The sequence below is a fragment of the Triturus cristatus genome, chromosome 10, assembly GCF_964204655.1.
Source record: "Triturus cristatus chromosome 10, aTriCri1.1, whole genome shotgun sequence".
NCBI classification, from domain to species: domain Eukaryota; kingdom Metazoa; phylum Chordata; class Amphibia; order Caudata; family Salamandridae; genus Triturus; species Triturus cristatus.
This window is the reverse complement of record NC_140593.1, coordinates 942,792,524-942,807,689: the sequence shown is the minus strand read 5'-3', so window position 1 is coordinate 942,807,689 and position 15,166 is coordinate 942,792,524. Positions and strand designations below refer to the sequence as shown.

The window sequence follows — 15,166 nt, the reverse complement described above, 5'->3', positions numbered from 1 at the left end:
AAGATTTTGACTTGACTTGACACTGGAACCTTCAGGTTGAGGAGTTACAAGAGGCTTGTCAGCACGAGTGCCAATGATTCGTGAAAGAAAAGCAGGCGTCGGTGAACTCCTAGGGGGGCCTTTGGGAGGCCCAAAAGGCTACCCTTAGAGGTGATATCATCAGCTACTCTAAAGGACAGCGAGAACACACCCAGCATAAGGTAGGAGACCTTGAGGTGCTGGTGCTTGACCTAGAGAGTTTATATGTCACCACAATGAAGGAGGCTCTCCTACATGATTCCCTACACACACAAACTCTGCTTTCACAGGAGCTCAAGCAGGAGGCTCTCAAGGCATGGCTGGCCACCCACAGACACATTTAACAATGGGGCAATAACGCCAGTAAAACCTTCACTGGCTCTGTACCCCTTGAATGGGTGGGGCTTCAATAGCCTATCTTGAAACCGAGCAGGGCTCTAGTATAACGGGGAGTGATACTATGGCAAACGGATTTGAGTCTTATTAAAGTGACCTTTATGGCTCTGATCCCATGGATTCTTGGGCAAATCTTCACAATTTGTGGCAGGGATGTTAGTGCGGTGCTTATCCCCAACAGATCGCAAATCCCTGGAGGCAGAGATGCGCAGCTTCACACAGGCAAGGTACCAGGGCCCAATGGCTTTCCGGTGGAGTTCTGGCATCTCCTCTGGCCCCAGACCGGCCCCTTGCTGTTAGTCACCTTCAAAGAGGCTCTGATGAAGGGTGAACTGCCAGGGCGGCCCAGACAGTGGTGATCCCGAATGCCGGGCCTGGATGGCACACACTGTAAAGACAACAGGCCGATCTCTTTCTTGAACTCAGAGGTCAAAATCTGGGCCAAAATGCTAGCTAATCGGCTCACCAGGCAATTGCACATCTTGAACACCTGGATGCAATCTGGGTTTATGCTTGTCAGGCTACCCAACACAATATCCGCAGAGATCACAACACCATAGAACTGAGCGGTAGATTACCCTGTCGCCAGGCTCTACTCTTGGTCAACTTTAAAAAAGCGTTCAACTCAGTGGACTGGGAATACTTGTTCAGCCTCCTGACCTGATTTGGCTTCAGGCCCAAGTTCATCAGCTCTGTCCATTTGCTCTATTCCAACCTCAGGGTGAGAGTTCTAGTTGGGGGGACCTTCTTGGACTGGTTCAGTATAGAGAGTGGAAATCACCAGGGCTACCCCCTCTCTGTGTTGTGATGCTCTGTACCGCGGCTTCCAGTGGTCTCTGGGGCTTAGCAACACAATATCTCTGTACACTGATGATGTCCTGTTGTTTTTGGATGACCTGGAGGAAACTGGCCCTCCAGATCTTATGGATTTTTGGGTCCTACTCTGGCCTACTCATGAACAAGGCCAAATACTCCATCTATCCCATCCCTCCTTGCCCACTGGCCATGCCGTGGGCACCTGATTTTCGGGTGCTCACTGTTGGGGTGCAAATATCTAGGAATCTTTATAACTGGTAATAGGGCCAGGGCATACAAACACATCCTAAAAACTCATCTTGATTCCCTAGCAAAGGTTGTGAAATTTTGATTCGCTCTCCCATTGTCCCTATTCGGCCGCTCTTCCATCTTCAAGATGGTCTCCCTTTCCGAGGCTCCTTTATCAACTACAAAGTTATCTGTTCTCGGTGAGCGCACCTTCTTTATCAAGACTAACGCACTGATTAGAAATCTATTATGGGAACCCCTTGGTCTACCTTGGGAAGTGTTGTTAGCCTATCTTTGAGGGTGGGATAGCTACGCTGACATTCTCCTATATGATAGGGCAAAGCATCTCTTAATATTGAACTATTGATAGTTCAATGGGATTGGTGACCCGGCGCACGCAACACAGGGGTGGAGTATGCAGTGCTTAATTTGTAAAATATTAAGTGCCAGGGCTCTGAACAGGAGGCCACTGCAGCTTGCACCACACACCGCCCTTGTCATCGCTGCCAAAACAACTACTAACCATGTCTCTCGCATGTAAATGAGACAGTTCCGATTATTCTAGGTCCCCAAAGCTAAAGGAGTGGCTGGGGAGGTAGGTATTAGCACTATTTTAATGTATATTGTATTCCTAAACAACTGTTGTGTTGCTCATCTCTAAATTAGATGAGCAGTGCCACATTGTGGTAGACTGTCAACACCATACTTAGAACATCAAAAGATTGTAAGATGCACACCTCATGTTATCCACTTTCAACGCTGTTCAAATCTTTCAACTGTAAGTGCGTGCTCGCCTGTGTCGCACTCTGCCCAACTGCGCTTCCCTTGTAAAGCCAAACACAAGGGAACCATATGCTGGTTCCCATACAGGCTGCACAGCTACATGGCTGAATGAATCCAATCAATCAAATACTTGATACTCTGATGCTTAATTTCATCCTTTTTAAACTCGATTTGCTTTTCACCATATTTCTTGTTCTTCAATTCATTTTATTCATCCACAAGTGATGCTTAGGTATTCACAAAAATACAGGAGAAGAGGTTGCCTCATGTCACTTCTTTATTAAAATTGCCCAATGCATTTCGAGAGAATTCTCTTCCTCAGGGGCATCTTCTTTTAATTATATTATTTAACTCAAATGACTTTTAAGGCTAAAATGATGTGAATCACCTTTACATACGACCCGCATTAGGTTCATTTACCCTGAATCCAAAGTTCAACCCTCGATGTTTAACATTCGTCTCTCCCAAAATATTCACTTGCAAAAATGTAGTTTGTTTAAGCTTACCGTGACATGTGCTATTCAATCCATTAATTAAAAGATGATGTTTTATGGCCAAACAAACGGAGGAATTGGTGATTTGATTATACGTGTGATGATAAATAAAATGGTTATAACATAAACTGTTTGAACATGTTTGCTTTTTAGATGCCCCTGAGGAAGAGAATTCTCTCGAAATGCATTGGGCAATTTTAATAAAGAAGTGACATGAGGCAACCTCTTCTCCTGTATTTTTGTGAATACCTAAGCATCACTTGTGGATGAATAAAATGAATTGAAGAACAAGAAATATGGTGAAAAGAAAATCGAGTTTAAAAAGGATGAAATTAAGCATCAGAGTATCAAGTATTTGATTGATTGGATTCATTCAGCCATGTAGCTGTGCAGCCTGTATGCGAACCAGCATATGGTTCCCTTGTGTTTGGCAACACCATACTTAGGACAGTTAGGTGCTGGTGCCGAGCACCGGAAAGCACCGGCTCAAATTAAGCACTGAGATTATGGGCCACAGTAACCTCTTCCACTTGCTTTATGGTGGTGAAACCTTGACGCATCTAACCACAACTATGACTGTTATTCTAACGATATGGGCAGACGGTGTAAAATGTAAGGGCTGGGCCGGTAGGCCCACGCTAGAGACTCTGTTGTGGAGGGGGAACAGATACCCACAAGTCGGAGCCCTCTGTGGTTTCTCTGCTTGATACACTATAGGTGTCCCATCGCTGGTTGACGTGCTACACAGAGGGTCACTGAAATCCTTCTAGGTAGTACAGTCAGAGTACAACATACACCACACACAGATCTTTCGGGACCTTTATCTCCGACATGCACTTTTGCCTTCCTTACAGCTCGAAGAGGTCATCCCGGACCCAATGTGGGAGTGAGATCTGTGACCCCTGGAGGACACACACTGGATTGAGGCGGTGGCAGCTCCGAGAGAGTCAGTGATAGCCTCTCAGTATCATCTAATCCAACTAAGTTGCCACACCTCACACAACTCACCAAGGCTAGGCTGTCCAGAATGGGATTGATCGCTACGGGAGGTTGCCTACGGGGCGACGACCCTAGCGAAGACCAACTACACGTGTTTTGGCTCTGTCCTGCCCTCTCCCACTTCTGGAATGGGGTGTTTGGAAAGTATTGGGATGGAGAATACCCAGGGACCCAAAAAAACTTCTCCGACACCTCATGAAGGATGCAAAGGGGAACAGATATCAGAAAGCGCTGCTCCGAGTGGGTCTGATGATTGCCAAGTAGCATATAGTACGTGCCTGGAAAGATACGGAGGCTCCTTCCATTGACAGATGGGCCACAGGTATGGATTATTGTCTGAGTTTGGAATGCCCGACTTACCTCACAAGAGCATGCTCCCAGAAACACCACAAGATATGGAAGGACTGGGGGCCATAGGGAGATAATGATTGAGCACTGCCCTGTCAAGCCATTGTTAATGCATGGAGACATGCGCTCTGATGGGGTTGATTTGGATTGCAGATAGAATGGATGAGGCACCCAGGGACTGACTTGGTGAGTCATTTTCTTGTATACATTACCATAGAAGCGTATTTGTCCCTCTAAAGTGTATTGTTGTGCCTTTGTGATGCATTGCTATGTGCTCTGTACCGATCATGGGAGCAGTTTGATTAAAATCAATAAAAGGGTTTTTCAAAAAAAGGGGGAAAAAAGAAACTTCATTCAGCAGGGAGGGAGGAGAGCAAATGGGACATCTTGGGCCACTAGAGGCTGACTTTTAAATTGTATATGTGGTGTGATTCTGGCTCTCGCCATAACGAGGCACTGCAATCAGGGAAAGCTAAATGTTCACCAAAGGTTATACCTGCTGCTACTCTCATCCGTGAGTTTGAAACAGACTACTTGCAGGGTGCTGAGAAGTTAAATTTGATAACAGCTAGACATACCCTTCATCATGGAGTCTATTAATTATTCCATGTGTTGAGTCATTCACATTCAATTGCATCCCTCTGCAGACAGTGTGACAGTTTTATTGTGCATGAAAGTGGGAACAACAATGGTTTCAGAGAGCCTCCATTTTGAATCCTCTGATAGAGATAAACTGCTGACATTGCTCTATTTCACCTGCTTGTCTTGGACATGCATTTACATTCAAAGCCTCTGCTTCATCTAGCTAGGTGTAGATGTGGTCCCACAGAAACAGAATTTACAAACACCCGACAAATATCAAATACCATAACTAGAGAAAGTGGGGTGACCTGTGCCTCCTTCCAATGCATTAGAGGTCTATTTATGTACATGTTTGGCCTTTACTCCCATCTGCCCTTAGCGAGTGTGACATATTCGCCATTTGCTATAATGGAAACAGGGATTTTGATCTGAATCTCCACATTGCAGGCCTGGCAGATCCAGTAACCACCCTGGCAAGCCCCCAACTCATAATGTAGAGTGGGAGAGCACTGTGTGGAGCAACTGGCAGTGCACACACGACCCACAAATTTAGGAAGCGCATGGACAGAAGCGCAAGCATTGTACTATTGCATTGTATTGTTGTGTCATACTCACATTTAATCAGCCTTTTCCATAGTACATGCAAGGCATAGTGTGCTTTCTCATTTGTTCAGTGTGTACATGTTTTTCATTGTTATGTAAAGTAACCTGGCCGATGGACAGCAAAAAATCACCTGGTCAAATTATATTACTTTGCCTCTTCCTGGTTGGTTGAAAGTGAACTGCCAGATGGAGTAGTTTGATAACTCATGTGTACCCTTCTTATGGCCAGTGACTTGCATTGCTGAGAAGCAGTGCTTTAAATAGGCAGGCAATGTCTGCTCCTGAGTACCTGCACTTTTCAATTTGTAACGGAGAGAACCTGCACTTCTCAGCCCAGCTGCAATACATTTAATGAAAGAGTACCAGGCACTTCTCTGGAGCAAGAAGGTACTCTAAAGGATGAGTACCATCACTTCTATATTTTCATTTAAAACACTGATGCCAGGGATCCTCACCTTCAAAACCCCTCGTCCAAAAGTGGAGACATACAACTGCTTCTGTCAAAAACGTTATCCTATCTCTTTCAACCTTCTAGGCACTATGACGGTTACGCATTACTCAGGCAACACGCTTTCATGGATCTGTAATTCAGATACAATGGGAAGGCTTTTTTTAGCATTTGATGAATCATAATACATTGCCAACCAGATCACTGACACCATTCAGGCACAAGTGACCACCGTATCCTTGTCAGTGGGAGTTAGCTAGACAACATGTTTCGGTGTGACAGGCGGCACCACTACTGTTTTCTATTTGAAAATAATATAATTCATAGCAACGGCATAAGGCACAAGAAAAGTAATTAGTAAAAAGAAGAAAGAAGACTTTACCTGAAGTGTGATTCTCAGGATCAGAATCATCCATGCACAGCTCCCGCTCTCGTTCAATTGAAAGCATCATAGCACACTCTGGAAGCATGCTCAGTACCTGAACATGAAAAGGAAGTGGGAAAATATATTACTATGCATATATTTATGGGTATGTGAACTATAAATATCACTTGCTGTTCAGACTACAGCTGTATAACACAATGTTGACATTGGTACAAATCTATAAATCAGATAGATACATTAATTTTGAATAAATATGGTTGAAGCTCATTATAGGATGATATAAATGCACACTACAACCTTACAAAGAATCAACGAAAAAAAACTCTGCAAGAAACGAGGATATCAATAGAAGCAATACAGAACTATAGGGAAGAAAGAAAGAAAGAAAGAAAGAAAGAAAGAAAGAAAGAAAGAAAGAAAGAAAGAAAGAAAGAAAGAAAGAAAGAATGAATGAATGGTGGGAAGAGAAGACAAGTGAAGGGAAAGGAAGGGAAAAAACCTACAAATAAAAGAGATTATTCAATTGATAGTTTGAATATATATGTCAAACGAATGCATAACTTCACACTTAATTTTAGAGACATAAGAAAAGGGTATGTCACGTAAATATCAAGTCAAACATATTGTCTGAACATAATATTGTCGTAGTGGCTGCTAAAATTCTGTCAATCAAAATATTTAAGGTAAGGACATAATTTTGTACTATTTTACTGCAATAATTAATGCTTAAAACATTGGTTAGTTTAATATTGTTTTTAATGATGGTGTTTGCTATATTGATTATATTTTTCTTTTATATGTTTCTGTTAAATTTATAATTTTTTTGAAACTATGTTATAGTAATGTAATGTTTTAAGCTGTTGGATTTATTGGGGGATTAAGTGACAGTATTTTCTAGTTACATATTCATATTTATTAAATAGCACGGTAATTGTTATACATTTTAATTGTTATTGTTTAAATGTTTAAGTTTTTTAACATTATGTATTAAATTGTAATTACTGGTTGTTTAGCTTATTGGGGGTTTGAGTGGGCCATATTTTAATTATATAATAATTAGTGTTTATGTGTTAGTTATTTTATATATTTTCAATTTTATTTGCAATGATATATACATTCTAATTATAGGGTATTTAAGATTGATAGATAGAGAGAGAGAGAGATAGATAAATACATTATAATATAATATATATATTGCAAAGAGATTGATTCTGATACTTTGTATGTACAGCTCTTTCCCAACCTTGTGCTGGGCCTAGTATGAACCTTATGAAACTTCTAATACTTAAATACATAAACAAAACGGAGTTCCTGATGATATAGTTAGCGTTCCTTGTGTTCTGCGTTTGTTCCTTGTCTAAGTCCCCCCCAAAGCCTCTGACGGCGCTCCAGCTAACTTGCTCTGAATCCCTTTCTTGTGTGCGGAAGCACTATTTGTAGTGATCTAGGGAATAATCTATGTTTGGTTTGTACAAAGCTTTCCTCAATCCGTTTGTTTGTAATACAAAAATTCAATAAAAAGATTTGAAAAAAATGACGTGACATTTGTTCTGTGCATCACCTCTGGCTCAATCATTGACTTATTAGAGACAGAGAAAAGTGAAGGCGCTCGCCCATGGCCGGATATGTTAGAAGAACAAGCAGTATATTATTGATATTAAAAACATATTTCAAGAATAAAATTAGGAATATGGTAGGCATTTAGTGAATGACAACGAATATTTACAAACATAAAATTTGTGTATTAAGTCCACCTGCAAACTGAATCAGACATGTTCGTCCAGATTTACTAACATTGTGCATCGGGTTTTGCTGGGATTTACTATCCAATGCAGTTTCACAAAGTAACACAAAGTTGCCTTATGCGCAGCTTTGGAATACTTTTTGTCAGCCGGGTCTTTTGATGGGTGGTACATGGATGTTCCCATGCAACCTCTCACAGGTTTTGAAGCAATCACCCATGGGGTTTGAAGCAAACTCCTAACTTACACAGTAATAGACAGGGATTTGCACCAAAATCTTACGCCTCCTTGTGAGATATGTTTTCATTTCTCCTCATTTTCCCTACTTTGCATGCATGGTGCATTATACATAACACAACAAAGCAGGTAACGAGTTAAAGGATAGTTTTTGTAAAAGAATGTGCTCTTCCAGTACAAAAGCTATTCCTTATAGTACGCACACACCCTTGCACTATGGCTCAAAGGTGTGTGTTTTGGGCCTAAAGTATACCGGGGCAGGGAGAGACGAAAACTGCACCATATCTTGGTAAATTACAAAATCCTTAATTGTTTTTGTCCCAAAATTGAGACAACACAAATTTTAAAACTATGACACCCCTCTTTTACATCAATCCATTAACAGTAAGCAATACTCTTAAAACAATAATAATTTCAATATTGACAAATGCTTTTTAAAATTGCAAAATACATAGCAAATTATTTATAATAATCAGTCATTTATACCTGTGCATACATCTCACTCCTTTGTCCTGAAACAAGAAAAAGATATTGCACACTGCCTACTGTGCCAAAGCATATTAAAGCGGGGGGACTGGTTTAAAAAGTGTATCAATCACATAGCACAGGAAAGGAACAAGGGAGACCAAAGGAGAGTGAGAAGATTGTTATTTGCATATAGAGGCACAGAATTACAACTAAATTGCAGTAACCATAACAATCAGATGTGCACTGGAAGTGTTGTGGTGAATAAACGGCGCAGTGACACAGGTGATTAAGGAACAACGTGGTGGAGGGGAAAAAAATCCGGGAGATGGATCCTACACGTCTGGAACCCAGAAGGCGAAGTGGTTTGATGAAGCAATTAAATGCGGGAGGAGGTTGGAGGTGGCAAGTCCAACGTTGTGGGGACGAGCGAGTGCAATGGAGGGCAGCGCTCAGAAAATTAGGCTTGGGGGGCGGCGGGTTAAGTCCAATGAGTGTACGCGCTCCGTGAAGGGCTACGGGAGCAGGAATAAATCCAGACGCGGTCAGGGACGAGTGAAGTGTTTCCCCATCCCCACATTGAATGCCAACAGAGCACCCCAAATTGAATCGTGCAACCATCGTCCTGATGATGACCTCAAGTTAGAAAGGTCGAAACGCCGTCGACTCTACAACACCAAATTGCGGCATCTTTATGGGTCACCACAAACAATGAAATTATGTTTTGTGATTGTAAATACTTTGTTTGACCTTCACTGATTACCTTATTATTCCTTTGCGCCGCCTCACGTTGTTCCTTAATCACCTGTGTCACTGCGCCGTTTATTCACCACAACACTTCCGGTGCACATCTGATTGTTATGGTTACTGCAATTTAGTTGTAATTCTGTGCCTCTATATGCAAATAACAATCTTCTTACTCTCTTTTGGTCTCCCTTGTTCCTTTCCTGTGCTATGTGATTGATACACTTTTTAAACCAGTCCCCCTGCTTGATTTACCTGTTAAGACGTTGTTTTTTTGTTACAATAATTACCCGGTCTCAACTGGGTTAACGGGTTTACTCCTGTTCTCTTTTTGTCTTAAAGCATAATAAAGCTGGTAATAAAATTCCATAAAAACAGAATTCAAAACAACCTCAATATAGTTTTAAAATAATATTTTTAAAAATGTAAAAATCGTGTAACAGCTCATTTCATTTTCTGGATTATATAAAATTACACATGCATTATCTACAGTACAAATAATATTGTGGGTAAACAGCGAATGTAAGTACTTTACACGCAGTGTGTGCAGAGTGGGGCATACAAAGATCACATGATCACAATTGTGGATTATCTGAGTGAAAAAATTGCATGTTTACTTCTGTCTCCTAATTATTTCCCAAGCTCATGTAATATTCTTTAATCGGTACATATATTAAGTCTAACTGGGAGCATCAAGTATCAAATTGTTTTCTCTATGTTCCATTTCAGTATGGTTATGTCCTCTTCATATTACAGGAAGCACGTACTATATCATATCTACCATTTGTATGACAGGAAACCATATCTAATTCCATGCTCAATACTGGATGTGGGTTTTTTAAGAAAAAAACCTAAAGCTCTGACATGCACATAGATTCTAGTGCCACATACAAATATTGTCCTGCCATTGCTTAGTAAAAATGTACCTCCAGAGTAACCTCCACAGGGAGGTGGCATCAGATTGAATCAATTTGAAGCCTCAACGTAAAGCTGCGGCAAGGCTCAGGACAAAAGTACTTACAAGACGTAGTTCTAACCAAAGAGTGGACGTTCAATCTAAATTATGCAAGTTACATAATCTGCATAGGAGTTTACCCTCCACGGAGTTCTTAAAGAGCCAGTTATCAATTGGCAAGACCTCTGTCACATATAACAGGGATGATGAGATTTTTTAACTATATAGCTGAATTAAAAAGGAAATATTAGTACCATCATGGCCATTAAACAATGCTCTCAGCCTATTGCTTTAGAGTGTAAGTGGGCTATATGGTTACTGTCTTATAAATTGGAACTAAAGATTTTCCCTTGGTATACATAGGACTTGTCCACCTCAAGAATTTCCTTCTCCAAATACCATGTGATGTTTGCCTTTAAATATTAGTATTTTACTTTTAGATATATATATTTTTAAAACATGTTCTGCAAATGTTTTAAAGGAGATCTAAGCTTTTCTGATGTCCCTTAGGCATCAAATCTGCATTTAGGAGGCGAGGGGCGGGGTCTCCAATATATGAAGAGAGCACTTTGGGTACGTTTATTACATACAGAGAGAACAAGAAGTCAACCACGTTTCAACCCATTATTTTTTAATGTCTTACTTGATTACCTCTCAAGAGCAGTTGGAACCACGTGGCAGAATGCAAGGCCAAAATTAAGTGGAGTAGAGAGTAGAGGATACGCCGCATAGAAAAATTAACCCTTTTGTCTTTATGTACTTTTCTGTGATAGTCTGGATAATTTAAATATGCTCCTAGATCATTTAAATATTATCCAGGGCAGCACAGTTAAACCTAAAGCCTGCTTATTCCCTTGAAAGAACACCCATATCAGCCACCCAAACTAGCATGTGGACCAATAAACCTTTAGCAAAAACCTTACCCGTGGCATCTAAAAGTGCTATTTTACAGTAACTACTGGGGGAGGCTCCCTTGCCTTTTTTATAAGGGGGTACAACATGACTGCCTTTCCAAGAAGGGACAACTGCACCCTGCTCATCCAGAATGTAAAGATCTGAGCACGAAACAGGGACCAGAGTGAGGATTCTGTTTTTTTATAACCCAGATCTGATTCTCATCTGGCCCCATTGCACTTGATTAACGGGATTTCAGGATAAAAGTTTTTATCAAGGGTGCTAAAGGGGGGCCATATTGACAGGTATAATTACCCTTATAAGCATTCAACAAGGTAACTGTATCGGCAGTTGTGTCATTGGTGGCTTGCAGTTCATATAAATACTGCACCCAAGTTGTACTGTTGATAGGCAATAGAGTAGATGCTTTCCTATTTTCACAAGCTTCCGCTACCAGGGACAAACACTTCCTAGTGTTTTTAGAGACTACAGCAATCCATTTTAAATCAGCTTGCTTTTGCTTGTAGGCTGCTCTAAGTCTCTTTCTTTTTTCTTTAAGGGCTTCATTATTTTGCCAATTACTGTAGAGTAGAGCGGAAATTGGCATCTAATAATCTGATTGAAGACCCTACCCATGTCGCTAATAATCATTTTAGGATCTAGATGATTATATGCATTGAAATAATTTTGCTTAGTTAGAATGGTCAGCCTAGATGGCTCTTTCTTCTGTCTAATGAATAATTTGATCCAATAAGAGTATTTTTCTAGGAGGCTGCTAGGCATAGAATGTAGGTCCTCTGTAGGCTCACTGAGAAAGGTCTTCGAGGGCGGAAGACATTTGTGAATCAGGTACCATGTCTTGTGAATAATCATGCTCACCTTCAAGCTGGAGAGAAGTGTTAATTTTAAGTTGATCATTAAGTGCCCCCCACCCCCATATTCCAGGAGACACTACTTAACCAGTATCAGGGTTGAGATCGGAATCTATGAGATAACGACCGATAACTGAAGCATTTGGCCAGCCAGTACTAACGGTAAGATTCCTACAATTGAGATGCAAGGGACGGGTTACCCAGGGGAAAGAATAGTCACCAATCTCCCAGAGAGAGCCAGGGTAACTATAGTATGTTGCCCTTCCGATAGAGAAATTGCTTCTTTAGTGGTGTGATGTGAAATCATGTTGAAACCTGCTCCTGATTTTAATGCAGTTATACTAGATGGAGGGTTGCTCTTCAATGGAAACAAGAGGACAACATCTATGCCCCTACAAAGAAAGTAATCATTACTACCAATGACTTTAGCTAGGGAACAGTAACATAAATTGAGACCTAGGGCTGAAGATCCCTATTTAATTGACCCATACCATTCTTCAGGATTTCAGCAACTTTAGAGGGCTCAGAGAATTGGATTTTCCTTGCACCCTTTTTAACTTATACACTTCCTTTTCTTTGATCAGAATTGTTTATTATTTTTAGTTGAAGAATTGTTTATATTAACAGGCTCAGGTAGGTTACAATGGCATTCTCTGAGCATCTTCTCTTTTAAAGGCAGATTCGTCCTCCTCAGGGCCGGACTGGGAACAGAAACCGGCCCTGTTAAATTCAGCAATTAGCGCTTGATGCTTGCCGGATATACTGAGCTGAAGTTGCAGGAAGAGGTTTCCAAGTGTATTATATCAAGGACCCTATCCCTCTGGAGGTAGTCTTCTACCAGTTTTTTATCTTCTGTCAAGAATAAACATCAGCAGTAGGTGGCCTCCTTGATAGTGTCACTCCACTACACCCTACAGTCCCTGCAATCTAGGCTGAAGGAAAGCTCGCATTGTAGAGATCAAATTGGTCATCTATCAGCCGCTTGTGGGGAATCCCTCGAGCCACACTGGGGCTGTCTTCGTGCCACCTTCCCCTGCCCACTTATTGCCGCCTTGTTACCAGTGCTTAAGAGGCCACCACTCCCAAAAAAGCCTTCTACATCATCGTGCCACTCTCTCACACCCCGCCAGCTGTGTCCACAATGCACTGGGACAGCAATCAGCGCTCATAGGGCACAGCGAACACTAAGTGCCCCATTGACCCCACCTCACCTCATCTGCCAATAGCCTCCATTGCTGTAGTTGGGGTTTGCCCTGGGACCAAGGAAGTCCACTTTCTGCAGACGCCAGTGCCGCTCTGTCAATGAGCTAAACGCTGCAGGATCGTATGGGGCAGAAGCACAGTTGTACAGCACCAAAAGCTGCTGGCGGATGGGGGGGCAGGCCGGCGTCCACTAGCAAAAGGCAGGCTTCAGTGAGGCAAATTTGGGCAGGCCTGTCTGGCTCAGTGGACAAGGGAGGACGAAAAGGAAGATGGCGGGACATAAGCACACCCAGCTGCTACCAGGGGCCCGGCAGCTACGATCAGGTGGTTGGTTGTCGTACGTTAGAACGTCAACCTGTATGTCATATGGCGCTGGTCTACTCTCTCTCTTTAATACAACGCAGTGCAGCAACTTGCACTGCATTGCATGAATTCTTTGTATGTTTGGGCCATTTTTAAAGAATTTCATGCACTTCACTGGAAGGTACAGTTGGAATAAACAGCTCAACACTGGACAACATATACACTCATGAGGCTTTCTACATTCGAGAGGGTGTATAAGTATTAGTAAATTGAGTGTGTATGTATTAAAAAATAGTGTTTATGTAAACTAGTGTGGCCTCTAGGGAAAACTGATTTACAATGGAGTAACATACTGGATTTTGTTACAGAAGTCTCCTTGCGGCTGGAGGGTGCAAGTCCCCTAGCAGAAGCATCTGCCCCATTTTAGGGAGGCACAACAGTGTCTGACTCTGCAATTACCTTCACAGCCTGTAAATGATAAATAATGGCTGAAAAATTACAGAAGTGCATTGAAACGTTATGCTAATCACTCAGCTATCACATAGGGATCATGTATTCACCACTGAGCAAAGAAAGTGGAACAAACATAAAGTAAAACACCACCATGGCCAAACTGATGTTTCACGACTGCTGTTCAATTTTCATCTGTGGGTGGAGAACTGCAAAACAAAATCGTCCCTTAAGTGAGGAAGTAAAGCATTAAAGAAGTAGTTAAAAGGAGTGGCCTGCAATGCGCCTTTGAGTGCAAGGAGTGATAACATAACATATGTATTTGTAAAATGCACGTTCACCTGTAGGTATTTTGGCACTGAATAACTGATGTTTATTGTTACCCAACGGTACTTATTTTATTGACCTCAGATGGATGGAAGGCTGAGTGGACCTGCCAAGATTTGAACCTGTGACCATGAGGTTGGACACAGGACCCTGCAGTGGACACATTAGTCCACTGAGCCACCAGACCCATGACAGAACCCCTCCACCCCCAAGAGAAGTTCAACTGCTTAGGGAAAGTAGCTGTCCTAGGGGCAGAATCATCTCAGTCCTCCACCAGGCTGTCAGATCGAATTTTTCACCGGGAGTTTAGTTTGTGTCTGACCAACTTCCTCATAATTGACTTTCTAGCGCTGGGAGGCCTTCGGGTAGCTATGCGCTTTACAAGAATCTCAGAACGGTATAGAAGCGATTGGCAAACCCATTGGTAAGTTTCTTTGCCATAACATTCTGTGCACTGGTTTAGCTAATGGGCTAAGTCAGACAATCAGATACCTGAAATGTTCTGCTGCAGTACTTGGTTTTAAAGCATTTGGTCAGTTTCAGTAGGAGGAAAAAACTGATAGTGTAATGCCGCACATTATACTCTGGATGGTATTAGTCTGCTCCTTCTTCTGGTGCAGTGGAACCAGGGCGCACAGGTATCAGGGGCCCACTGCACCACTATTTTTGTCTTCACGGCCCAACCACAGATCTGGGTGTCCCATTTTCTTTGCTCATGTTAGAACCCATGACACTCTTATCACACCTCTCTTCTAGCGGAATGTGTTGACCACCATATTACCAGCTAGATCTTTTAGCATGCTAAATCAGTCAGTCAAATACTTTATTTCGATCACACAGATCAACAAAGTAAAAGGAAAGGTTACGCTACGAC

At 41.8% G+C, this 15,166-nt stretch overlaps 1 protein-coding gene across 3 annotated transcripts in view; it reads right to left on the bottom strand.

The window, feature by feature from the left end:
• Positions 1–15,166, bottom strand: part of VIPR1 (vasoactive intestinal peptide receptor 1) — an 806,458-nt gene that overhangs the window by 554,404 nt on the left and 236,888 nt on the right. For all 3 annotated transcript variants that reach the window (XM_085628778.1, XM_085628776.1, XM_085628779.1), the window contains exon 2: positions 6,098–6,194. In XM_085628778.1, the coding sequence (XP_085484904.1) occupies positions 6,098–6,194 (97 nt within the window). The remainder of the gene's footprint in view (positions 1–6,097; positions 6,195–15,166) is intronic.